We start from the raw sequence: 27,863 nt of genomic DNA, 5'->3' as shown, positions 1-27,863 counted from the left end.
TTGGATAATTGTCTCCTTTGAAAAATCTGATTATTGTGACATAAAAGACATGTAGAGAAATGGCTATAAAGTTCATCAAATGAACAAGTTCTTAATTCATTCATACTTAGGTATTGTTTCAGGGTTTTAGGATTTTTAAATCTATGTTTAAACCATTACTAATCTGATTTTTAAACTATTACTGCAGGTGAAATTATGCCTCTGTTTTTTACATTTTTTTCTCGTTTGACAACTTTAGTGTTCATATTTCAGCTTTTGTCCTTTCCCTCTTAGAAATTCTAACTCTCACTTTAAAAGTTTACTGAAATAGAGTCAAACAGTATCTGATAAATTAGTAAAAACAGAAGGAATCATGAATATTAAGAATATCATTGAATGGCAGTCACTGGTAGTAATACAATCCAGTTTCTATTAAATAGCCCATTTTTCACTAACCTCTAAAAACCCTACACACGGATCTACATGAGCTGAAAGTATGCAGACAGCTTTACCAATTAAAGCACAAATTTGCTGGCAAAGTTCACGCTATAGTGTCTACCACTGTTACAGGTTTGTAACTTTTGGTTTTTTGCTCGTCTTAACTCAGGCACAAACAGCACAGACATAAAATAGAGGTCAACTCCCCTTTTCTCTGCATTTTGGCTTTTCAGTATTTCTTGACCATAAGCACATAACCATTTGTTGATGCTTTGGGATAGCAATCTGTGGCAGTAATAACTGTAATGAGCTGCACTAAGTATGACAGCCTGCAGCACTGCCCCACCACTTTTAGTGAATACCAGGTCTGTATTAGTTGCCATTTCATTGTTTCAATGAGCAAGCGCCCAATTCCTGACAGCATTTTATGGATTTTCTGTGATCTAGAGAAAGAACAAGAGGTATGACCATAAAATGACTTTTTCTACTAAATAACTGGCTTTTAATTTAACTCCTACATAGCACTTCTATGTTAACCTCTTTTTCCTGCAATCACAGTATTTGTAATATTTTTTTATATTAGGATTGATTTTCTTCTCTTCCTTATAAAATTTATTATATAATTAGTTTTATTTTCCTCTTTTGTTTCTTAACGCTACCTTTCTTGCACAGTGAAGGAACAAAGCAAATACTCGCAGTCTAGTTATAACTCATAATAAAGCCACTAGCTGTCCAAGAGACAGACAGCCCTTGCTGGACTGTTCTGCTTTTCTGTAATCTGTTTTTTCTTGTAACTGGGACCATGGTATGGAAATCTGAGAACACTGCAACATGCTGATCACCTGGAATCCAGCACTCTGGGGGTTGCTGTACAGTACAATTGGTTGCTCCATGACTGTAAGGACTTGTGTACCAATATGGGGTATACTCCAAAAATGTGCCATTTCCAATGAGAAATTGTCTGTGAGACAAATTTTATAGCTTCTCTCCTTGTACTAGCATCCATAAGGACTTTTTAATGCATATATCCAATAGCTGTAGTTACAGCCAGATACATGCTGCAAGTTAAATCTGATGCTCTGTCCTCTATGTTACTGCCTTTATCACTCAATTCAGAAACACGTTTTGGAATTACTTTACTCTCAGTTAGGCTTGCACTGCTGTCTTTGTATGAAACACATTTTCCCTTTAGGGTTAAAATCCAACTGAAGGTAGACTAGGGGCTACTGAAGAATGCAGAATTACACCTTTCTTCTGCAATTATGTCTGAGCATCATCACTTTTACTTTGTTATTTCCTAAGCTCAGCAAAAAGAAAATAATTGAGAAACATTGCTTTACTTAAAATTCCATACAGATATTAATTTTGACTGCTATCAGTATTTCCTTTTAGTATTCTTCAGTATATTCCTTTTAGTAAAAAGAAGAAGGAAAGTTTCACCAAACGTGCTACATAACCCCAAATATGCCTAATTTTAACTCCTCAGCAGTCACTTCGCTCAATTGCTATAGAAGTTGAATGAGAAATGATTAACACAACACTTATTCAGAAAAACTCTCTGCTATAATGATTAAAAAATTAATATGGGTCACCTGTATCATTCTGTCTGAAAAAAAGTATCACATTGAAGCATATAAAGAGATGCATTATACACTTATGCAATATGTTAATAGTTAAAGGCTTCACCCAGGAGTTTCATCCAATTTGTGATTTTGCAATTCACGAGAAAGTGGCTCACTACCAAGAATGGCAACACAGCTTTTAAAGAAAGACTGAAAGACTATTTTGTTTATTGAGAAATCATACTCTTCCGATACATTAGAAGAAAATACTAGAGAGAAAGAGTAAATTAATTTGCTTCCACTGGAGTCAGTGTAAGCTTTAATGGATTTAAATTGCTGCACTGGAAATTAAGGTTAGACATTTATAAAAATCTATCTACCTGGAAAGCTAATTAAGCAATAAAACATACTGCCAATTGGAACAAGCAGTGGTATCTCCATCAGCACAGGCTTTCAAGAACAACTAGATGTGCACCATCAGAAATATTTTTGTTAGCTCATGCTGTTGTGGAGCACAGGGATGGACAAACGTTAAAGATATTGTTTTCTACAACTGTATAAACAGTCTTCATTATGATTAGTGAACATATCCAAAACTCCTGAAATACATAGATTTGAACAAGTGGGTTTTTTTTTTTTTAAAAAAGTGCCAAGTACCTTCAGAATAGTCTTCCTTCAGAAATCCTTCCTTCTCTGTTCAATAGTCTTTCAGAACTTTGTTTTAGTTTATGGCATATAATTTCTGCTCTGTGACTCACTCTGGGACTTGAATAGTTTAAGACTCTGAACTTTGACTTTACTATTCTTATATATTACTGTCAGTTCTCTAAATGGAAAATCTCAGTTTCATCATCCAGGAACCCTGCATTTGCTTGTCATCCTTCCCCATTCTGTATTTATACAACTGACACCAATGTTTGAGTGGGACAGAAATTTTTAACTTAAAAAAAGAAACCAAGTAAGCAAGTTATCACATGCAGAAGGTATCTGCTAGCTTTCACATATCTAAGCTAAATAAAACAGGAATGTTATCTGAATGCAGTTCCAAGATAAAAACTCTCTCTCGTGATCCTTACAAAGCAATTTTTTAACAGAAGGTAACTTTCAGAGATGTAAAGGCATGAGATATTCAGTTAGTGCAGCTTTAGCAGCAGCAACAAAAAGGGAGCCTACATATTTTGAGCCCAATACAACTGGTGCTTAGTAACACAATGATTACCTTTCCACTGGTGCTCGTCGCCATTCAGATTCTGTCTCGCCACCTCTTCTCCAGGAGCTTTCAGACTCCCTATCACCCCAACGAGATTCCTGTATGTCAAAAGAAATAGGGAACATTCTCTCTGAATACTTTAAACCAAAGATTTTCAACATATAATTTACTCCTTTCAGAGCACACTATGTCATTAAAAACTCACTTGTTCCCTGTAGAGAATCCTGAACTATTAGGAGTTTGAATAACTTGAGTATGGTCTTAACTGACTAACTTCATTGTTTCTGGCGCAGTTTAAAAAACAACATGGTTCCCTTTGTGCCACATACTTTACTAGCAGGGTAGGATATATGCAAATACACTAAAGATTTTACGAACAAGTGTATGAACAATAGCTACAGTGAGCCATAGCTATCACCTGTTAACACGAAAAAGGTTCTAACAGTTTCACTTTCCTGCTGCTTAATGACAGTAGGAATGAATTCAAAGAATTATTTGCTTTTGTGCTTTCTAATTAGATCAGAAAATGTAACTGTATAAACTGGAAGCTCTCTGTAGCAGAGACCATTTTGTTCCAAGTACCTCAATGCACAGAACAGGTGAGGTATTTGTGATTCACACAGGTTGCGTAGATGCAGGGCAGAGCAATAATTTTTTTTTTTTTTTAATAAAGGCAAAACGTCTCTCCCCTTTGCTGGACAAAGACAAACCATTTAAACAATTTCTAATGCAGTTGTTTATTCCTTAATTCCACCACAAGGAGCAAATTAGGCAAACCATATGAAATACCTGATTTCACATAATCACACCACCTCTTTATAGAAGGGTATTCCAGTTTTAAACCACTCTTTGAAAAGTGTTTTTATTTGTCAAAGTCTACGCTTCAATATGGGGAATACACAGGTTGCAGAAGATCTTGCATATCCACTACTCCATGATTGTCTACTTAAACGCTTTTGAAATGACCCCAACAAACAAGGGTGAGCAAAGAAAGAATCCTAAAACTGCAAGTAGTATTTTTCAAGTGGTACAGATATCTCTCTCAGAACCCGAATCAGCTTTCCCATAGAATCAAGTGCCCATGGCTACGAGTACCTCTTATGTGAAAAATATCAGTGATGATTATTTACCTGATAGACTATCAAAACAATTTATACGAGCTCTGATCACTTATCTTCATAGTGTTACTCAATGAAGTATGCATTAAACCAAGACAATGGCTATGGTGGATGAAATTTAAAACTAGTTCCCTTATTGATTAAGTTCTGAAAAAGTGGGACGTAGAAAGTTTGTGGTACTCGGTTACATTCTTTTAAATCATTAAACATGTATTTGCAAATAACTTTTACTTTATTCCCTGTTGGATTGGGATAATGATTTTCCCTAATACTTATATTTGTAAATGGGAAGTTGCACACACCTCTTGTTTTTATGTTTTCTCTAATTGTATATTTCTTATAAAATATAAAACTATGCTTTTATGTTTAGTCTGGGATTTTCCTTCAATATCTACTCTTAATTCCTGGCTTTGGCATGAGTCACTATACTTGCTTCCAATATAGCTTTCCTTCTTTTGTGTTAAAGAAAATTTTATTCAATATTCTTTTTAGTCTTTATTTGTTTAGTTTTTAAACAGCTTGGAGATCTTAGTAGTTTCTTTGTTTCACTTTATTACTAAACTACAGATTCCAGAACGCTGATAGTGAAGTGAAACTAAGTGAGAATAACTTAACTATTAAAGTAGCCACTTACGCTACAACTTAAAAAAAATTTTTAACCTATGATTCTGCAATGCTATCATCTTCTTCCAAATAACCTACAGAAGAAGCAGCAGTCAAAAAGAAAACAAACTTGCAGGTATTACCTACCTTTCTTGAAAATGGGTCATCCAGACCTCTCCTTTCTTCTTCTCGACGACGCTCTCTTTCTTCTATCTCCATTTCTCTTTGACGTTTTTTCTTCTCCAGTTCTTCTAGTTTTTTGACACGTTCCTGGTATTCACGCTGTTCCTGCTCACGTTTCTCACGCTCAATGCGTTCCTTTTCCTCACGCTCTACAGAGTTGCAAACATACACAGAATGTATTACCAATATAAATTGTTACTTTGCTGTATCTACAGAAGGGTTACAAAATACAGTCGCTCCCCTTTGACTCCTTATGAAAAACAGGAAAAAAAAAAACCCCAAGCATTTCACAGGATGCGTTTAACTAGCCATAGAACCTGTTTTCTGGAAGTATCCTAACTCAAAAGCAATAGGAAAAGGAACCCTGATACATCCATTAATGTGACATCTTGAACAACAGCTAGCGAGAAAGGAAAGAAAATGTTCCAATACCTGTACATTAATTCCATGTACAGACCACAAATGTGCCAGCTAAAGTATCAGTAACTACCTCAAGCATAGTAGAGGATCCCTTCCTTAGAAAAGGTCAAACAAACAAACAAAAAAATCAGCTAGCAGTGTCAGAAATTTGATATTCAGGACTCCTTGGTTTTTGTTTGGTTGGGTTTTAAATATTGCATGAATATGAACTCTGATACATAAAATCTTCATCCACCAAGTGACAAGCAGGACAGAAATTTACCTTACAGGATGCCTATCATCTCTTCTCTTCTCAAGCCTTGAAACAGGCTACCAGACAAAGCAATTCACAAAGAAAGGTGTGTGAGTCACAATTCTTGAGTTCTTGATCTGACACCAATGTTCCCTTTCTATTCTCTTCAAGATGCGCACAAAAAAGCGGACAGAACTCAAACTAAACAAAAAATTGAGTCTTTGATTTTAGTCATTAGCCTCTCTTACTTTATCACCTCCTTTATTTATGTCTGGGAGAAGGGGAGGGCAGGAAGCATTCATCTGCTTTCATTTTCCCTTCCTCCTATAAAGCTTTACTTTCATCTCTATGCTGCACAGGTAAACATTCAGAAGGTGCATTAGGTAAAAGGTAAAGGTACAGTGTCTAATAGCAATGAACACAGTCTTTGCCACTGACTGAAAGTTAAGACTTCCTCTAATATCATGAAACAGTGGAACCAGAAGTTAGCTGCATACACACCTGGAATGGGTCAAGGACGCAAAGGATAAAATAATCATGTTCCTGATTATACCTTTAAGCAGCTGTTCTTCTCGTAATCTTTGTTCTTCTTCCTCCTTTTCTCTGTAGTAAGTAATGCGCCTCTCTTCTTTGCGTTGTTTCTTGCGTTCCTCCAAACGATTACGCCTCTCTTCTGCTAACCGTTCCTGGAACTGCTTGAGTTTATCCTGAAATACAAATACACGTGAAAACACCAGAACTGTAAAGTTTAGGAGTTCGACAGTTACACAAATTGCTAAATAAAGCTGCACAGAAACACAAACCAGCTGCAACATATTAACTTTGCTCTGCTGAAAAACAACTACCTCTTTGCCATTTCAACCTTTTCTGCAAGAAATTTTGCATAAGGGAATATACTCCTACTTAGAAGACAGACAGTCACCATGCACAATTTTAGTCCTTCATCTGCTTTTTCAGGAAAGTAATTACCTGAATAATAATTTACCTATACCTAAAATACATTACTTAAAATTAACCTATATTGTTGCAAAGAATAATATGCAGTTACTTATTTGAACATAATACCTCTTTTGCTTCTTTTTTTAAACCAGTTCTTACTGCAACATAGCCAAATAATCAAAGCTACAAACAGCCTCAGCAAATGTAGAATTTTTAAAATGCAGAGCAAGAAACAAAGGCATAGTTCCTTCCTTGCCCTTGTGGTCTAAATTTGTTATTAAATTTTGCAAACACAACACATAACTTGAAGTTCCAAGTACTTGGACTATCAAAATAATTTCCAGATTCAAACAAAAAGATTAAAAAACAATTGAAAAGTATTTCTATTTCTCCGCTTCAGTATTATTTCAGTATTATTCCATCACCACAGTAAGTCCAAGTACTTATGAGCAGCCAGCTGTATCTGTATATGTTACCCAATGATCTCTTACTAATAGCTGCATTGAAATAAGTAATTTACCTATCTTTTATTTTCCATATAAGCTTATTCCAGGAGTTGTCAAAAAGTCTAAGTGATAATATCTAGGAATGGGTGCAAGAATACTTTGTTTCACTTTTTTTTAGTCAAAACAGAAAATAAACAATTCCATAATTCTGAACCAATCTAGATACTAATTTGTTTCTAGTTTTCATGAAGAATCACTGGGTCACAAGTTTAGTTCTTTACTGAAGGGGAGTATTTTATTACAATACCATATCTCGTGTACCTCATAAACTGTTCGTCGTGATGCTTTGAGCCTGGCTTCAAATAAATCTCTATCCTCCAGCATCCTTGAGAGTCTGTTCTTATGCTCAAGAGCTTTCTCGCGCTCCAACTGCAAAGTGGTGATCTAAAAATAGATAATATTAAAAGTATTACAAAGTAACATCTTATTATATATTTGCATTCAATCTACTTCAGCCACTAGAAAGAGAAATTATCTTTTCCTCTTTCAGATCCTAAACAGAAGATACTGCTGTCCACTAGCACAATGAAATTGTGAAGCTAACACTTCATTTCATATCAACTTTTTCCTTTCTTCCCTTGGATTGAGCTGGGGAAAAAAAGACAGTGCAAAACCCACTATTTTTCATTCATCACTACTGGATTTTATCATATGAACAAAAAGTTCTTACCCTTTCTTCTTCCTGTTGCTCCCACAGCTCCATATCATGCACTCTTTGCTCCTCATATGCAGTCTTTATTAAAGGAATTTCTTCTAAGCGCTTTGCTCTTTCAAAATAGTCAATCTAAATAAAGATAATGTACCTTTAGCATGTCATAATGCAAAGACCAAATCTGGAAGACTCAATCTTCAGCATCCCCCAAAGAAAACCCCAGTATCTGGAGACTTCTCTAATACATCAGATATATAATTATTGTTACATAAAAACAACCACACTGGACCACATCAAAGATCCACCTAGCCAAGAACCTGCCTCTACCATTGGCAACTAAGTGCACTCCAAGGCAAGGATGCTAGAGGCAGACATATATACAATACTCTCTCAGCATCACCAATTTTCAGCTCCCAGCATTTCCCATGTTGAAGTTTTTTTGTATTTAGTAGGCATTGGTGGATTTCTCTTCTTGTCCTTTTCAACTCAAAGAAGCTTTTCATATACAACAATGTACTCTGGAAAGAAATCCTGTGTGTCTATGGCTCACAGCATGAAGACCCATCTTCTACCTACAAAGAGTTCTGGATATGGCTTCTACTAGCTTCATTTGATGCTTCCTAGTTCACTATCCCTTGCAGTCAGTGAAAGAACTGCTCCCCATTGTCAGCTGTTACAACAGGTACACCATTATAGACTGCTACCACATCCTCTCTCCAGAAGTCTTTCAGACATAGCGGTACTAATTTACATAGGTATTTCTTAAACAGAAGCCAAGCCACATCATTGATAATTCTTGTCGGCCTCCTCTCAAACTTCCAGTTCAACCGTGTTCTACTTGAGATAAAGAGACAAGAACTGCACGCAGTGCTCAAGATGCAGAACCACCAATTTCTCATTGCTGACTAAAAAGTTTGGAGCCCATCATTTAATATGTAAAGCTAAAGATTGGGAGATGGGGTTTTTTTCTGCTTTCCCTACACAAAGTATTTTATATCTGTAAATTGAACTTCATTCAAAGACTGTTCCTTTTATCCCACAGCTGCTAAGTTTTCTTTGGTGAAGAACTCTGTAAAAAGCTTTTTGGAAAATCCAACTTAGTTACACCAACCAAACCACCCTTACTCATATGTTTGTTCTGACAGCTTCAGAGAACTCGAAGAGGAAGCCTTGGCTTACAATTCTTTTATAGAAGCTGTGCTGACCTTTCTGGGTAGATCACATTTACTCAGGTGGCTACTAATTCTACTGTTTAATTTGCTGCTACTTTTCCCAGTATGAGCATCAGGCTTACAAGCCTGCAGCATAAAAGATCCTTACTGGAACCCTTTTAAGTAACTTGCCACTATCTAGCATCAAGCCAGTTTTAAGTTAACTGAATTACCAACTGTATCATATAACCTCTGTTTCATTCTTCAATACTGTCAGAAGTCCTCGGTGACTTTCACCTTGCCTGGGTTATATATTTCTATTTACTACAACAACATGTTCCTCACACTTTTATAGTCACACAAAAGGGCTCTAGCAGTGGAATTTCCTCCATTTCAGTGAGGACTATTACAACTAATTAAATTTAGCTTCTCTGTAATGGCCTCACCTTCTGTGAGCATTTAATCTTCTCTGAACATTTTCCAATTACAAGTCTTGCCAACTAAGACTCAGTTCACATACAGCTTAAGGGTCCATTTTCAAATCAACTCTATTAATTAGAACAGATTTGTGTACTGATACTAGAAACTCAGTTGGTTTTTAACACATTCATCTTTTTTTAGTTTCATACAATAACATTTTCAACACCAATATTATATATGTGTGTGTATATATATGTATCGTCAACACAGGAGTTCACAATCACACACTAAGGCATTGTATAGACGTGGTTTTGTACCCCTCCTACTTTGTACCTTTTTCTCCTGGTTCTTCAGGCGTTCTTGAAGTTCCTTCTTTTCTTTTTCAAGCTGTTCAACTTGTTTAGCCATAATGAAGTCAGGATCCAATTCTTCAAGATCCTACAACCAAGTAAAGTTATCAATACAAAATAAAGCAAACATTTTTTTCTGTTACAAATGTGGTTTGTTTATTTATTTATTTAAGCTTCTCTGCAGTTCTCCCCTTAACTTTTAAGCTAATTTGCTTCAGAAACAAACATTCTCACTGTCTTTTCATCTATTCTGGGTAACCTGTATTTTATTTTTAAAAAACTCTCTAAAGCATTTGTATCTTGATTTTCAATTGAGACACAGTCCAGGTAGTACAAATTTGGACCTGCAGGTCTATATTGTATTTCAGATACTGTTCAAGCAACAAGGTGGGGAAGGAGGAACCAAACAGCTGCACTTAATTCCTCCAGGTAAAAAAGGTCCTATCCAAACTCAGAATTAAGGTTTACTTAAATATTTCATTTGCTCAACAGTGTAAGTGTCAAACTGTCTCATTTTTAAGAGAAGCTGTTTATAAGACCGGTTACAGTATAAAACTATTAAAGAACATGAAATTCAGGCAGCCTAGCAAATGTAACACCAAAAGCATAAAAAATAACTCAAAACTTCAATAATAAGTTGTCTACCTCAATATCAATGTCTTTAAATGCTTTGGCTCCCAGTTCAGTCTTCTTAATCTGCTCCAAGCGCTCACGAACAGTCTTCTTTTTGATTTGTTCATGCTCTTGCAGGATGCGCTCCTTCTCTCTTTCCTTTGCCTCCTGGCGCAGTCTCTCTTCTTCAGCTTTCCGGACCTTTTGTAATTCTGCTTCACGTTGTTCCAGTTCTTCTTTTTCACGCTGAATGTTTAAACTTTCAAGGCGCTCTTTTCTTTCCTCTATAGTCTGACGACGTGCAAGAATACGCTGATGCTCCTTCCTTGAATTTTTTAGGAAGGCAGTGACTGCCAGCTGATGTTGTTCTTCCTTCTCTTGCTGAATTTAAATTAAGGATAAGACTATGATGTAAGTACCGTCTCTTTAAGAAGGCAGAAAGCATAGCAAATGTTTCTCAAAGAAAACTCAAGGTTAGTTTTATTCTCCAAACTTGCCAACTGCATGGAAATACAACTTTAATGGCAAATCTAATCACTCATCCAAGTGGCATGCAAGGTAGTATCAACTGACTAGAACCACATGTAAATGGAAAAAGTTGTCTGTAAAAGACAACATTCTGCAACACATTTTAAGTATGATAGTTGCATGCTTTTCTCTGTCCAAAAATATTGCACACCCACATGTTAGTGACATGTAAGACTAACTGAAATGGGGCTAAGGGGGTCAATCCTATTTGTCTCTGCATGTGTTAGCAAGTATAGCACCACATGTACTGTATTTCACCAAAGCTCCCTTGTCTGTAAAGTTTTGGTTTTTTTCAAACACACTAACATAAGAGAAAAGTATCCTAACTGACACAAAGCACTATCTGTGAGATGATAAAAAACTGATTATTGTCTCTCAACAATTTAGGTATAAACATTGTATATAATACCACTTCAATTAAATAATAAAAAGCACTAGACTTCTTCACACTAGCATATAGCCTATTCTCTAACATTCTTTAAGCATCCTTCTAACCACCCCACCATTCTCCTCCAGAGTACATAAACAGTTCTCTGTAGAGATTCATGCTGTACACATGAAGAGGTATAATTGTGCCAGGTCAGGGAGCTGCCTATTTTAATCAGTCCAGCAAGCAGCAAAACACTGCAGCCCAATAAGCTCACCACACTCCTTCAGTTATGCTGCTCTTGAAATGTGAGCTGGCTTAGAGGTATTTTTAGTAATCTGTCACTTCTAGGGCATTCAACAAAAATCCATACTTTGTTGCAGATCTGCAAGCATTTAAAGCTCAACAGAGGTGCCAGAAACACAAAAATTAAAAGCTTTAGATGAATTTAATGATTTTGTGAATTATAACAAATTTGACAGAAATTAAAATTTTTAAGCACCTGAAAAAGGTGAAGTTTTGATCTAAATAGAGAAGGAAAAAAGGGTCTCAACTTGTTCTGTAGCTTCTCTGACCACACAAATCGATATTAACCTTGGTACTGTCCTCCAATTTTACAAGCGTAATTACTAGTATCTATATCTTATTCAGCTAATTGCACTAACATGTCAAGTATAAGACTATTTGTCATTTCTATCTATGAATGCACAGATAAAGCATGTTTTTTCTTTCAAACCAACAATCCATCAAATACCAATCACTAATAAAATCTTTTTAGGGGAAAACCTGCATGGAAATATTTTTTTCTTAAATGCTATAAAACAGCTAATATATGTTCAAACTAACGTTAAGTTAGGTGTCATTATACAGTCCTACTTTGTGTACTTCTATTTTAAGAATATTACTTAGTATTTCAAACTCTATAAAGAATCTAACATGGATATCTTGCTATCAGCCTTTTTTCCACATGGAAAAAATTATTTGATATGTTTGCTATGAAATCTTTCATAAACATAAAGCAAAAGAAAAAATTACCACTGCTCTTTTAAGAGAAGTGAAGGTTTAACTTGCCACAACCAAAGCATGCTGGAAATCCGAGACTGATTTACACCTTGCTCCTACAGGGCTCTGGAGAACCTGAAATGTGAGCTCATCGGTGAGTCCGACCTCGAAGCCAACAGCCCCAGTGAGGAGGACAGGGAGTGACAAGGACAGGTCAGTTCTTGAGCTGGGGGGATCTTTTGTTCGTGTTTTTAGATTCCACTATGAAGTTACATTCCAGGTTCTTCACAACAGCAGTTTCTCCAGGAAGAACAAAGAAAGCAGGCTCTTGGATTTTCAAAAAGGCATGCAAAATTTTCAACAAATCCTAGCTCTGTAGGCCCACCTATGGGTAAGTTATTATTTGGTATATCCTAACCCTGATATATGCAAGACTGGCAATTTAAACTCAGGCCTCTTGTGTACATTTTGACATGATTTTAGTTACCACCAAACACTAACTAGTTAGGTGCATTTAAGAATGAGTTATTCTTCTTCACAAGCATAAATAGCTGACTACCACCAGGCTGAAAAAAAAATTAAATGAAAAGGTACACCTAATCTGAGAAAACACATTAATTAAAATATAAGATTTGGTATAAAGTGTCAAGTTATTAGTTTAGATTTCTACTCAATCCACAAGTATATAAATGCAGCCCATCACTACAGTCAAATTAGATCAGAGATTGTTACCACAATGCTCTGAAAAACAGAGCAACACACTTCTGAAAATAAACAAACGTACAAATGCACCAATTGCTGCCTACTCAAATCCTTGCAATGTCATGTTAAATTAATCATTAGATAGCTCAATGCCTTTCCTATGTCAAGGAAAGGTAAACCAAGTTACTCCTTCAAGTATGATCCCACAACTTCAAAACAAGCTTGTCTTGCTAAACCAGAAAATTTAGATCTATTAGAACAGGTAAGTATGTAACAGATGCAGAAGGATACTTTGTCATTAATAAATACATTAATGCTACACTACATTTGTATATATTAACACCTCAAGGATGTTCTGAAGGGAGGGGACAGCAATAACAATATTGATTACCACTGCACTGAGAACAGACTACTGGAAGGAGCACTTGATCAGACAAGCAAAAAAATAACAAAAGGCAAAAAAAATAACAAAAGCCTGCATAAGGGCAACAGATAAACATCACACAACGCACATGGGGGAAATGTCAGAATTTGTCAACGTTTTCAGAAGACTTAAAATGACTTACCAGTAAGTGAGGAGGCTTAATGACTGCAAGAGCCTTAGCCAGAGCTGAGGACATAGCAGTCAATTGATTTCTAATTTGCTCAGAAGGCATGCTTTGTAGTTGAGGGCCTAGTGGTGCATCTTCTCTAGTACTGTAATTCAAATCTGAGCCAAAACTCAGTGTCCGGGTAGTATGATCAAGGCGAACCTTTGCAAAAAAAATAGGAAGTTTTAGCTATACCACACTATGAGAAATGTCAAATTAGTGGAAGAAAAATAGCACCATGAATAAAAGTTTGTTTGATTTCCACGGTTTATAAAAAAAAAAATTTAAAAAAAATCAATCACTGGAAGAGGCTGAACTTTCAATGATTCTATGAAATGAGCACTGCAGGACAAATCATTCTTGCCTGTTCCTCCACATTAACAATACACGAAACAAGAATCCTGACTTTAAGGCAGACAATTTCAACTCATCTAAAATATAAGCTAGAGTTGTGCGTTAACCTAAATGAATTAAGTCAGCTTTATCTAAAAACCTAAATGGGTAATTACTAAGCAATCTCAACTAAAAACCTAAATGGATAATACTAAGCAACCTCAGCTAAAAACTACTTGTATCTGATCACCAGCTTAAATATTTCACTACAGGCCGTCATTCTTTCAATACAGACAACTTTACCAACAATGCAATCTTCAACAGCAGCTGAAACATCTCAGACATCGGTGCACATCTCAGGCACTGGTGTTTTACTTCAGTCACTTCGTTACATAAAAACCAACATCAACGACTGCTAGCTCTTCAGTCTTGCACAACTAATTCAGCATAGTCAGAAATTCGCAACCCTGTTTGTTAGACTTGCTTCAGGATATGCTGGACTAAATGACTGGGGCTCACAGGGCAAGTTTCAGTGAATTTTACTTCAACTTTTACTTCCACTGGACTTACATTAATGGTGGTTGACCTAAATCAAAAATACACACCAGAATCCAAACAACTGTCAGTTCTTAATATATTGTCACATGCATCTTTTACTCTAGTTTATCTCCATCTGTCAGAATCAGTTGTCTTCCTTGGGTTCAATGTCAACAAGTTAGTTTTTATCCAAGGTAATACACATGAATCCATACATCATTTCACAGAAGTCTTTTCACAACACTTACTTGTAAGTCACAATGTCTGGCTGCATCAACGATACTACGTTCCAGCTGGAAAGCATCAACAAAAGGAACCAGGGTAGCCAGACGAGAAAATTCAATGCTTTGATAAATCTGGGCCACCTGTATGTGAACAGAAACATTAGGTATTTTTCCTCATTAAAAAGAGATCAGAAATAAAAGTTGTTGTATGGGCTCTAAAGCTAACTTACTAAACTGCCAATAAATGAATGTATACATATTAATACAATTACAAATACAGTTTCAGGATTTTATTTCTGTACTGTATTCAGTCTTAACCTGAGATAAAATGCCGTTCCTGAATGGCTTCTTTGTATGAAGGAGACTGGCAGCAGTAACTACTTACAGCTATGCTGCTAATTAGCCTTCAACTGTTCCTTTTGCACATCAGAAATAACACTGCTTGTCACTTGTAACGAAAGCAGGTCAATGAAATGTGCATTTTATAAAACACCTAGACACAAAAAAACAAAACCTCCCACCCAGACCTTACTCCAAAAAAAAAGTTTTAAGAAACGATGAATTACCTTAAATAAGACATCATATATCCATAATGAAGAAAATTTAGGCAAGAGATCACGCCACTGTATGCAACCACTATTAAGTATAGCTACTACAGCTGTACCTAAATGATATACAAACCTGAAGATACAGGTTATATACTGGAAAAAAATTATTTTAAAATCATGATGGTCTTCTATTTGATGGATAACATTTACTCTGGCATGGAAGTTTCCAACTTCATGTTCTTCCAGAGCATTTTCTAACTTATGTATACTTAGGAACATACATTTTCTTTACTCATACCTGCTGCAGAAGGCGAAGAATGGTATTGTTTTGCAGGTGAGGAACATACAGCTGCAGTTCAGGTTCCTTTTCAGCTTGGTCTTTCACCCAGTTCAGAACCTATAAAAATTCTGAAAAGTTACTCTACCTGCATCAACCCTTAAAAATTTCAGCATTGAAGTACAAAGCATGTCTCTTATATACTTCCAGTTTACAGCTCATGAAACAACAGCACTTGTGTCGATACTACGGAGTTTTATTGAAGTGTATCTTCTGATAAGAACACTTTTATTTATAATGGATAGCTAACATTTTTTGTATGAAGGCGACTGACAGCACTGGCAACATTTACCACACTGCTAATTTACCTTCAAGTTCTTTTTAGCACCTCAAATATCTTTGTTCCCACTATCAAAGAAAAAGAACATGATGTGCTTCATCAATTGCAGAATTTACATTAACCTAATCAACAGCTCTCACGTTATTTTACCTCCCAATACTCTACATTTTAACAGTAAAAACAATCATTATTGGTATATTTTTCCACTTCCCACACAACCCACTTGCATGCATATGCACATGTGCGCACACAGTTTTCTCATTTCTGCACCTTTAAACTCAGTATCATCTCCACACCAACAAGACCTTCTGATACGTTCCCAAAACTCTGCACCTTAATAGGGGCCCTCTGAATAGCACCCTAGAGACCTGAATGAATTTTCATTCTATTTCAATAACCTGGTGTACTACGTGTGTACTATGTGTATCAGATGCTATGTGCATGTCATTGTAATGGAATTTGACCAAATAAAGCCTACCATTGAAAATTCTGGCAACAGAAGCAGCTAGTTGGTATTTACCACAAATCAATATTCAAATAACAGACTATTAGTCAATACCTGTTGCTACATACAAACAGAGCTACAAAACTTACCTTGCTGACACGGCTACATAACTTGAGCGGGTGAAAGTCTACTTCAAGCCAATTGTAAAGTTCTTTCACTTCTGGAACAACATATTGCACTACGTTGAACCTTACCTACAGTCAACAAAAAAATCCAAAGATCTTAAAATAAATACAATATTAACAAATCGTTATGCTTTAAGAACTTTATATTCAATAAGTTAAACAGGCACCACATGTACCTTTTAATACAGGAGACTACTTACTCTTTATTACAGCATTCTTAATTGCAGTGACAGTAACTCTACACTACACCACTTAACTGTATTTAAAAATGGAAAAGTAGACAAAAAACATATACACAAGATAAATATTTAGAATAGAATACCACCCTCAACTTATTAGCCATTTCTAAGACACAAGTCCTACTACACACATGTAGGTCCACATCCAAACTAAAACCACACATCTCAGTTCATGAGTAAACTTCTGAAGCTTTAAATTGTGGTTTTAAGGCAAACTGAAGAGGTACCAGAAGAATTAACGCAAAATGTAAAATGAACACTGAATGTAAGTTTTAGGCATGCATGCAAATGACTGCAAGAAATTCACACATCCTCTGAAAATACCTACCAATGAATGAATGCCTAATTTGTTTATGAATATCTGGGAAGGTCTGAAGATAGGTAAACCTAACCTCCCTTCAAATTAAACACAAGGAAGTTTTCATAACCACTTAGGTCCTTACAGCCTGCTAGTTGTTATCTGACCTACGGTTATCCAAAATACATTTAAAACAGAAAAATAAGCACTTGGCTCAGTTAATTATACACCTTAGAGTAGGGGAAAAAACCCAAAGTTCTAGCTCACAACCCTTTTCAGACCTCTCAGTTTCAAAACAACATTTGCTGTTTGGGTGACATAAAGGACAATATTGAATCTGACTCCTTAGTGCATACAAGCATTCAGGCCTCCCGTTACTGCTGCCATTTCCAAACAGTCCTTCTTGTGAATCTGAAATTTTTACACTATACCGTAAGTCATACAATTAACCATATAGCCATTTTAACTTTTAAACTGTGTCCCATAACAAGTACAGTGCTTTAGAACGAAAATAGTCCAGAAAGAGCACTCAGTGTTTAAAAGCTGCTCGTCTAAACACCACTGCCTACCATATCATTAATGAGACTGCCACGTGTAGGTGGGGCCTGAAGACCCAACAGGGTTGCCAGGCGTCGCTGTTTCTCAACAATGATGCCATCCATATCCAGAAGGCGAGCAATATCAGTTCTCTCAGGAGTTATAGGAATTGACAGAGTGGCCAAAAGGACTCGAGTAGACATCCTGTTGACAAAGTATAACCACAAAAGATGAACTGCAAGAGAACACTAACTAATTCCTTTTCATATACATACCAATTCAAGAGTAGGAATGAGTGACATTCATGATGCAAAACTGTGTAAAAATACCAGCAATAACAGAAAAGATGCCAGCTGCGCAATAAAAGTACAGAATGCAGTGTTCTTCAGTAACCAGGGGAAAGATTGATAACATTTTTTCATTACTTACGTATGTGTGTATTTAGATTTATATACACACACACACAGAGAAATGCTAAGAAACTTAAGCTGCCTCTGTAAATATCAAAATCCTATAAAATAATGAAAACAGCAGAAAGCAGCACCTTTTCAACCTATTTTAGCTGCAAATCCATACCAATTATTTTGATTGCATTGATTTTTAAAATTTAGCATGCAAGCCCGGTGTACTTTTTGATGTAACAATACAAATGACATTAAATATTTAAAATTTTTACCTTAGTACCCAGATGAACAGGAATATAAGAATTTCCATAGAGTATTTATTCCCACCAGATTCTGATTCTATAAACGCCTGTACATGAACTTCAGAGGTTAATGCAGTCAATGATTCTGCATGCCTCAAAAGCCTTGCCAGTATCATACTTACTACCAAAAAATTTAAAGGCCATTTGGCTACACAGACTTTTATGTATTAAGGAAAAGTTTATAATAGTTATAATGAAATCTTGTGAAGTAAATACCACCACTCGGAAGAGAAAAAGGAAGCAAACCACAGATTTATTAACTTGCTTAGCTTCCCAGTCAGTAACAGAGAAGGAAACTTAAGTGATCCTGATGTTTACATTATTTACACTGTAGCTTTGTAAAATATTCTTCTTGCTCTAGGTTTCTTTTGAGGCAATTAGTACTGGCCACTTTAAGCAGAGCTGCTCATAGCCATACACGTCAGCTGCTTCTTTTGGGGTACAATTAAGTTTATTTTTGAACATACAGGGTTAAAAATAGAATCTAAGATCACATTAAGTATCTTTCCCCACCTCTGCATCTCCTCTTGCGTGAGATTCTTTCGCATTTCTCTTGATAAGTGATAAAGTCGGTGAAGTGTGGATGCATGAAAAAGAGCGTTTCCTGATTTCCAGAAGACCGTTGAAACTTTGTGATAGTAATTTGCCATCAGTTGTGGTTTGGGTGGTTTCTTAGACAGTGCAAATAGCCCATGAATATCCTCCACTGCTTTGAAAGCTTCCTAAAAAAACCAAACACACTACTTTTAGGAAGTTTTTTGCAACCCCCAAAAAAGGGAAAAAAATATACATTCACTAAAGGTTATAAGAGTATAATATATTTAATAACACTGAGAGATACGATCTTCAGTTTCGCCAGCTACATGAAATGAAATACTTCTTTCTTAATAAAGAAATTATTTGGACATACTGCAAATCCATTAACTATCTGCTTAGAATTTAGTGGTTAATGATTAGTTCATGTAGTTTTTTGCAAACTGCTTTCTTTCAGATTTTCAAGCTACAAACCAAGGGGGAAAAAAAACCTAAACCAGAATTATAAAAATTCTACTATTTTACTGTTATACCAATTCTACTATTTACTGGTTTTACCGTTTTTCATAAAAGTAGTTTTGTGATCAAAAATGGGTATAGTTTCCCTAAAAATACATATAATCTTGGAAATGACTTACATGTAATTGCTTACATACCTAAAAAGGAAACAACACAACAGAGAACACTCTCCTAATTCACAAAACCAAAAATGACAACCCTGGCTTTTTAAGGAATTTGACATTAGAAAGGCTGGAAAACCAAAGCACCTCTTTGAAAAACTTGCTTTGGAGTGCCCTCACTGGCTAGACACTAAATAATTCAACCAGCAATGCTGGGGCCCCAGCCTAATAGCAGGCTTTAACGTTTACCAACCACTTCCCAGTGGAAGGTCTTCATGAGAATTGAAGATGGTAGAGGTGAAGGTGTCATCATCAACTTCTCCCTTTCACAACTCAACGTGACTTCAGCTACTTTACCATCTACTACTACCAGCAGAAGCTTGGTTTGAAATGCTATGCAGCAACATCAGACAAAGTATTCAGTACGCACATAGTACCACATTCTAGACATTAAAACTTCATTCTTTAGCTATTATCCCGTCTTTACCTTGGAGTATATACCATGAAAATGATCTGCGTGGAACAGACTCTGGAAAAGCTGTAGACTACAGCGTCATTACAGGAGCCCTGCTGCATACCTGCCACAGCTCCATGCTAATAGCACTGTCAAGTTGCACAAGCCTGGTCTCCAAGTGCATTGACTGACTGTCAGGATTGTTGAGGTTGATTGCTGTGCTTTGGTTATGATGACGCTGGATCTGCCCCAAATGCATTCGCAGGTTATCACAGAGTTTACGGAACTCAGCTTTACGAGTGTACTGCAGGCAGAACTTAAAAGCTGCAAAAATGAACAATGTAAATTAAGAATGCTCACTAATGGTGACTTCATGGTAGTTCTAAATGGCATTCAAATAAGTAAACCAGTACATTTAAAGAATCTTCATTTACAGTCCAAAACCACATCAAACAAGACGCAATCTGTCACACATAATGAATAAGTGACAACACAGAGAACTTCCATCTTGACCTCAAAAAATGAAGATGCTTCTACATAATTAAGCTTAAGGAGCAAAGGGAATACTTTGGGTCTCTTTAAAAATGTTCTAATTTAAGCAGTGATTCTAGCTTTTATTTTCAACTAAGTACAAATACACCAAAGCACCTAGAACTCATCTGACAGTCATCTTTCCTAACGTACTTGCACAATTTGAATTAAAAATCTAAAAGACTCTCTTTCAAAAATACAGAGCCCTAAGTCATACATACAAAGGAAAACATTTTTCTGATCATCTCTCACCCTTAAGAAAAGATTAACACGTAAGCATTCATTCTTATAACATAAATTTTTGCAGAATATTGCCCGAAAGAATTGGACTAGACTTTTTCCTATTACCTTCTGCATTATATTTTGCTAAGTTACGTCTGTGTCAAAATTGATAGCGCATCGTAATTTTACAGTACCCTTTTGTGTACACTAGTTTTTGACGTTAGCTGACATAGAATACATTAATGGAAGACACATTAGCCGTTCAGGATAACAAAGTGAAAACACTATTAATTTTGATCAGTAAGTTAGAAAAAATAAAGACAGCATGAGTAATTCTCATATTCTCAGTATGTGCAGGTTCTGTTACAAGAAAAGATCCGTGTCCAGAAACCTCAGTAATTTTAAGGAACCTCTGTAATTCTAATAATAATATGTGTGTACATACCCATGCTTAGGAGATTAACGTACTTCCAACTCTGAAGCAATATTCAAATAGAAATAACCTTTAATTTTCTAGTTTTACAGGATGCAATATAGAAGTCCTAGATCTCATCAAGTTTCCATCTTTTCCACTTACCTTGCTGTGCAATATCATGGTACAGGCGTTCCACTCGAGAATTATTTCGGAGAAGATCCAAACATTGTCTATATGATTCCCACAGAAATTTAACCCAGGGTGTCAAAAGCAGTCGGTCAGTACGATCCTGAGTGTCTTCTCCACTTACAGCACTCAAAAGAACACTACAGTTGGGGCAGGGGGGGTAAAGGGGGGGGGGGGAGAAAACAAGTGTTTTATTCCCCACAATTCTCACCAACTTTTCTTATCAAGATCTAAGTTGAGACTGAATGAATCTGAACAGCTAATTGCTGCTGAACAGTCTATTGCTTATTTTCAAATTGGTCCCTCAGATGTCTCCCTTTTTCTTTAAAGGATGTAGATAACTTTTCTTGCTGTTAAGTTTCAAACTTTGGCCCCTACATATATGACTGACATGAACAAGCTCCAGAGGTAAGGGACATCAGGAGCTTTTGTATCCTTCACATGAGTAAGCCAAAGGAAACTAATTCTAGGATTTTCACCCTCCCTCTTCTACCAGGGAGCTGCGCACTGTACCTCTGTTAAGATTCAAATATCACTGTCTACTCAGATACTTTCCTACTTGCTGAAACTTCCTTTTCAGTCACCAGCAATGCTGCCAGAGAGAGCTCACTTTCTGTTGACATATGACACAGAAGCAATGTGTGCTTTACAATCTGCAGACATCAAAAACTAGAATACCTAAAGTATCAAATCCTTTAAAAATTCTGACATGAAAAAGATGCTTAAAGATGTCAGAATTAAGATATGATAATCTTGCATTTAGTGGCCATAACTGCATTCTCTCGTTCACAGAAATAAAAGATTGGAAAGGATTCCTGAGACACTGAGACAAATTCAGTGCTACAGCCCACATGATCCCTTTCTGCTAAACAGTCCACCCAGCATGACAAACTTACAAAGACTCATCTTCCCTAAGCTTTCACTTTTAAAATCCTTTTTGAACTATGCTTCTAATATAAACTCTCAACTCTTGTAACTCTTCTACTACACTGCTTCCAGTTCTATTTTCCTTCCTTGAGCGCTAGTACTACATACAATATTAAAGATGACATTTCACCAGCGCCTTGTCCAACAGATCAAGCAGTGAATCCAGCAAAAAAGTATAAGTCGTCTAGAAAACAGAACCTAAAAAACACAAAAGAAACTGTGGCTGTTCAGATAAAGAAGTGTGACTGAAAAGACACATTTTCTAGTCCTCAGTTATATAAAAGAGAACAAGGAAAAGAGTGGTCAATCTTCAATGTCTATTAGTGGGATTCCTCTGTAACAAAGACTATTTCAGGCACTGGAAATAACATGAATAGTATTGCCATCCTGGAACAACTACTGAAGACAGGTCTGTAACCATTTCATTTTTTGCAACCAATGAGTTCCCAACTTCTACCAGAGCCTTGCTGTTAACACGTAACTCCATGTCTTTGTGAGTATTATTTGACTACTGTAACTCTATTCCTCATAGCCACCTACACAAGACAAAATGTCCCCTACTTTCATAATTTCTTCCAATTTTCTATCATCAGCAGATACAACTTTGACTTTTTTAGTTTCTGTGCCAAGACTTTAATTGAAAGTCTAATCCCACTAACTTCACTCTTGCTCCATATCTTCTTTCGTCATTACATGTCATCAGTTTCTTACTGGGTAATGTCTTAGTCCCCTTCTAATTCAATTGCAAACATCCCTTCCGGTATGGTATCAACAGCTTTACTTTTCCCCAGGTTATATCTCTGGCATTTCTTAAATCTAAAAAACTAAATTACCAAAGAAAATTCTAACATAATCAGATGTCATCTACCCTTCGGCAAGCCTGTGCTGAATTTTATCTTATTTTTAACTCCACATACTACTTCCTTCCTTCAAAACTCATACTAAAGACCCAAATGTTATTACGATCAAGATAATAACACATCCGCAACTGTTCAGACCACTACTCAGTCCTGCATACGGATGATGAGAAAACACACTGTGTGCTCAGATGGGTATCTGCAGAGCTTTAGTACCCACAATATCTGCTGATATTTTTAAAACTCTAGGATAGGAATTACACTGTCACCCAACACGAAGAGAAAGACAACTTTTCCGTTCACCTCAGGGTAATTTCCATGCTCTAAAAAAAGCTGCCTCTTTCTTTTATTTCAGAATCAATATTCTTACAAAAATCAGTAGCAAAGTATTACTTTAATCTTCAGACCACACCTGGGATGGCTAATTTCAACCCACCTCCTCAGAATTTTACCACCATTTTTCCTAGAATTCTCCACTTATGGCTGAAGATCCTTTTGTTATTTTTTTTGATATCTTATGCAAGTTTTAATTTGGTTTGACTTACGGAAATTTTAATTTATTCCCTACACCTCTTGATTTTTTAAAGGATATGGGCAGATAGCCTCTTCCAAACTCAACTGGAATGCTTTAAAACATTTCATCACCCCCATCTTGTCACCCCTCTTCCACAGATGTCACCACATACGTACCTGTACGTGACCATTCCCTAAATCAACAGATTCATCTGAAGAACATAAGTATGGAATTGGAGCTAACCTCACTTTGCCTGAAGCAGATTAGAAAGTTCTCCTACAAAACATTCTGACAACAGAATAGTGACTTCTCGCAGAGCTGGAGAGTGGTTTCAGCCTAACCTGACACTACTTGCCAGTGAAGGTCTATACACAACCTAGAGCAGATACATTTACTGATCCTTTTTTCCATTCCTTCTACGTTCTCATTATCTATCCAATTAACTATAACACTCTGAATTTACTTTTTATGCCATTTCTTCTATTATCTCATCAGTTACCCGAGCCAGTATAAAGTAACATTTCCTTTTGTTTGTACATGCACAATGTGGTCAGAAAGACTGGAGGTTATCACATACAGGAATTCAATTGGTCCAATATAATTAATAGCATTTGTATATCAACTGATAATGAGAAGCTTTCAATAATAAACTCTCCAATACCACTACAGATGCACATCTGAGTAGACCCTAGAAAGCGGTGACCCGACTCCCAGAACCACTCCTACTGTGTCTATGTTTTCTATTCTTTACTACTTACGTTCTTTACTTGGACTTAGGATTTTCTTCAATGCAAAATTCCTGTTTTTCTTCCTACCCTTCAAACCTCTAGAACACCCCTAGCATTCCATTTCAAATCCACCACCTTTATATCTTGGTTCTCTGAATTGCCAACATCCTTCATGAAAATAAGGATACTTCCTTCATGAATATAAGGATATTTTGCTGTGAATTGCTACATTTTAAAGACAGGCCACCTACCTTTCTGGAGTCTGAATGTTATCTAAGTCTTCTATGTCCAGTACCATCTGCTGGGATTCTTCCTTAGCTGCTTCTGTTTTTTCTTCAGCTAATTTTAAATAGGCTCGAACAACATCCTCCAAAGATTTGATGTTCACCTACATCAAAGGCAGAAAATGGGAAGATGTTTCCACCCATAATAGGCAGCAAATATTTAAAACGTAAATGTTACAAACCCAGGAACATCTAAAAGGCAAATTAATTTTCACTCAAGACCAATCAGTTACCTTTAGATCATATCAGCTGACATATACCATGCTTGCTACAAAAAAAAAAAAAAAAAAAAAAAAAAAAAAAAAGGCGCCATACCTGCTGGCAAATATTCTTGTACTGGTACAGTCCTTCTTTCGCCAGATGACTCTTGCGGAGATCCACACAGAGTTCCAGGTACTTCAGCATAATTGGCTCGTGGATTTTCTGCCATGTTCGGTGTTTTTTACTTTTCATAACATCATAGAGAACATCAAGGGCAGGCTGCTTTTTGCCGACCTCAAGGAATTCTGAAAGTAAAATCCAATTAGCAAAAGACTTCCAAACCAGAAGATGTATGTTTTTATGCTTAACACTGTAGACTTTCAGAATTTAATCAACTCTAACCAAAGTTCATTGAAGGTTTGATTTAGCTGGCCTTATCAAAAACGTTGGCAGATGCAACTGCAGTGGCAGTCTTTCAATGACACAACTGGCAAGCGAATGCAGACCTCTCCATTAACATGAAAATTTCAGGATAGCAGAGAAGTCTCTCCACCCATCAAGGCATGACTGGGCACTTCATACATATTAATAAAATATATACATCCACTTTTAAAGCTAGTTTCATCAAGAAGGACAATGAATACACACCACAGGCCTTGTAGCACAGCACCTACCAATGTCATGCAACAAGATGCAAACCATCCAGTGAATTTGACTTAAAAAAAAGCCCTGTCCTCAAGCCAAGAAAGAAACAAACTTCCCTCAGAAAAGTTGTTCTGATTTATTTTTTTAAACTCGGTGGTCTAGAGATTCAGTTTGTAGAACACTTACACCACAAGCTGCTACAGCCCAGTTGAAAGGTCAGACATTTTTTAAATCAGCCTTGCTGCTGAAACCAGTGCCCCATTTATTCATTCCCTAAGCAGCTGCTGTTACTAACAGGATCTCTCAGCATCACAGTAACTCCCATCTATGATATACCACACATTCTGCTCAGCACAAAATACAGCAAACCATCCACAAGCAAATACTGAAACAGCACAGCCAGCTACCAGCAGACACACAGGCCCTACTCTAAGTACTCTTCACTGCAGAAAAGCAAGACAAAAGAACAATGAGAATGGGAAGCAAACAGGTTTAAAAGATAAAGAGAAGTCGAATACAGCTAAAAGGAAATGTGTGTATTCTTAAAGGTTGAGGGGTGTAGTCAGTATTTCCCATGAAGTACTTCAGAAATCACTATATTCCTGAAGACATAATGGCAGAAAGAATTAAAGTAGGGGCCTGCTCAAGGTGCTCAGCCATCACAGAGCTTCTAAGTTTTGGAATCTTCAAATTGAAGTTAAACATGGCCGAGATGTATTTTGAAAGTGGCAGTGCAGTTTTAACTTAAGGACCACAAGAGCATGTATTCAGGACTTAGTTCATGTAAATAATGAGCTTGCATAAGATGAGCAAGCTCCTTTCTAGAAAAAACATAGTGTTACATTTAAAGATAATTAAGGTTAAAGTGTGACAGTATTCAGCAGCACTTTTTATTCACCAAGCGAATTTTAATAAAGCTATCCTCCATCCATAATTTACACTGTTATTCTATCTCAGTGCTGCTTTTGAGACAATTACTGCTCAGCTTTACAATTTCTTATTTATGAAAATAAACTTGAAAGGCAAGTTTAATCTTGCAACAATGCCAGGCCATTCCAACCACAGGTCTTGGTGGTCGATAACCAACTGGACAAAGCACGAAATTAATTCATATTGTTTTGAAACTTTTAATTAACTCTGGTCAAGCAAGTTCTTACGAGTAAGTCAAATAATTAAGGCTAATTTAACAGACACTGTAGTAAAAGCACACACAAAGTGAACATGAAGAGTGAAATACAGCACACATCACCATGCCTTACAGTAGAAACTCTAAGTTATGGAAACAAAGGTTTGTAACAGACAAAATGTAAAGCCTTAGCCCCTGAATAGCTGTCAGAATTACATTTTTTCTATTGTTTTCTGTTATGCCACTTAAAATGTTAAATGGTAGCCAAAACAGCAACTGAAGCTGAGTGGCAAGAACTCCCTGATACACATTGACAACTCATCTACTGCTAACCCAAAATCTAGAATTAAGCAAAATTATCAATCTGAGAAAATGTACGTCTTTACAGAAGGTGACCAAGAAGTCGACCAAGAAGTCATGTGTTATCCGATATCTCTAACAGAAAGCAAACTCAGTATCTGCCACAATAAAACACTCCCAAAAGTTGCATTACATCCTTGACTACAAAGCAATGCCTGATATTAACAATAACTAAGGGTTGGCTTTAACCTACATTTATCATTTATAAGGAAAACCAGCCTTTCTTACATATCTGTACATATTTACAATCATTCAAGCTCTTCTATTTCCAAACATCTTCTATGTATGTTGAGGTCCTGAGAACCTCAAGCATAAAGTGCTCCTAAATGCTCACTTGAGCCTTATGTATAAAATGCAAACACTTAAATGTCTGGAAACTGCACTGAATGTTCCCATTTGAAATGTCAGTTTGACATTAAACTGCTTCCTGCAACATACAATCTGCCTTAGGTACAACTTCTCACCCTTTATTATACTCGGCCATGGTGAGATTGAGCCCCTGCAGTTTGCAAGACTTGACTCAGTCTACTGAGACTCATTATTGCTAACATTTGTCTAGAGAATGCTCCCTTCAGTTCAACTCTACTCTTTCAGTTTGTCTGAATTTAGTAGACTTGCAGCAGTGCAAGAGATGTGAATTTAAATCTGCTCTTCAGTACCAAGAAAGCAACGACAGAATGTCAGATTTAAACAGTTTAAGGTCAATATTCCAACAACGTGACTTGCTCACCAAGTAAGTAAAACTTACTCTACCCAAGACTTCTGAAGTTTAACTGAAGTTTATATACTACTGTATGTGCATCCTTTCCAGTAAAAGGACTGCTAAAATACAACTTCATCTTTGGAAGTTGATTGAAGCTGATTTTATCTTTCATCTTTTTTATCTTTGCGATTTTTACAATTAATTTTAGATTAGAAATCTTGAGGACGTGCAATACTTTATTTAACGTTTTCTTATTAAAACACCAAGGACTTGCATTATGTATAGTCCCCAGACTACACAGCCTCTTCAGCTGTCATTTCAAG

At 36.3% G+C, this 27,863-nt stretch overlaps 1 protein-coding gene and 1 non-coding gene across 4 annotated transcripts in view; both read right to left on the bottom strand.

Moving 5' to 3' along the window:
• EIF3A (eukaryotic translation initiation factor 3 subunit A) overlaps positions 1-27,863 on the bottom strand; it is a 35,855-nt gene that overhangs the window by 6,876 nt on the left and 1,116 nt on the right. For all 3 annotated transcript variants that reach the window (XM_030031525.2, XM_030031527.2, XM_030031526.2), the window contains exons 2-18: positions 24,821-25,011; positions 24,473-24,609; positions 21,172-21,335; positions 19,966-20,165; positions 18,747-18,955; positions 17,560-17,731; positions 16,418-16,522; positions 15,505-15,603; positions 14,683-14,799; positions 13,541-13,726; positions 10,409-10,756; positions 9,747-9,851; positions 7,861-7,974; positions 7,452-7,574; positions 6,299-6,452; positions 5,058-5,242; positions 3,199-3,287 (exon numbers count right to left, since the gene is read on the bottom strand). In XM_030031525.2, the coding sequence (XP_029887385.1) occupies positions 3,199-3,287; positions 5,058-5,242; positions 6,299-6,452; positions 7,452-7,574; positions 7,861-7,974; positions 9,747-9,851; positions 10,409-10,756; positions 13,541-13,726; positions 14,683-14,799; positions 15,505-15,603; positions 16,418-16,522; positions 17,560-17,731; positions 18,747-18,955; positions 19,966-20,165; positions 21,172-21,335; positions 24,473-24,609; positions 24,821-25,011 (2,698 nt within the window). The remainder of the gene's footprint in view (positions 1-3,198; positions 3,288-5,057; positions 5,243-6,298; positions 6,453-7,451; positions 7,575-7,860; positions 7,975-9,746; positions 9,852-10,408; positions 10,757-13,540; positions 13,727-14,682; positions 14,800-15,504; positions 15,604-16,417; positions 16,523-17,559; positions 17,732-18,746; positions 18,956-19,965; positions 20,166-21,171; positions 21,336-24,472; positions 24,610-24,820; positions 25,012-27,863) is intronic.
• LOC115348649 lies at positions 15,007-15,139 on the bottom strand. The gene has a single exon (XR_003925887.1). It is a non-coding gene; the product is annotated as a small nucleolar RNA SNORA19 (small nucleolar RNA).

Source organism: Aquila chrysaetos, chromosome 11, assembly GCF_900496995.4.
Source record: "Aquila chrysaetos chrysaetos chromosome 11, bAquChr1.4, whole genome shotgun sequence".
In the NCBI taxonomy this organism is placed as follows: Eukaryota; Metazoa; Chordata; class Aves; order Accipitriformes; family Accipitridae; genus Aquila; species Aquila chrysaetos.
This window is presented reverse-complemented; position numbering and strand designations above follow the sequence as displayed.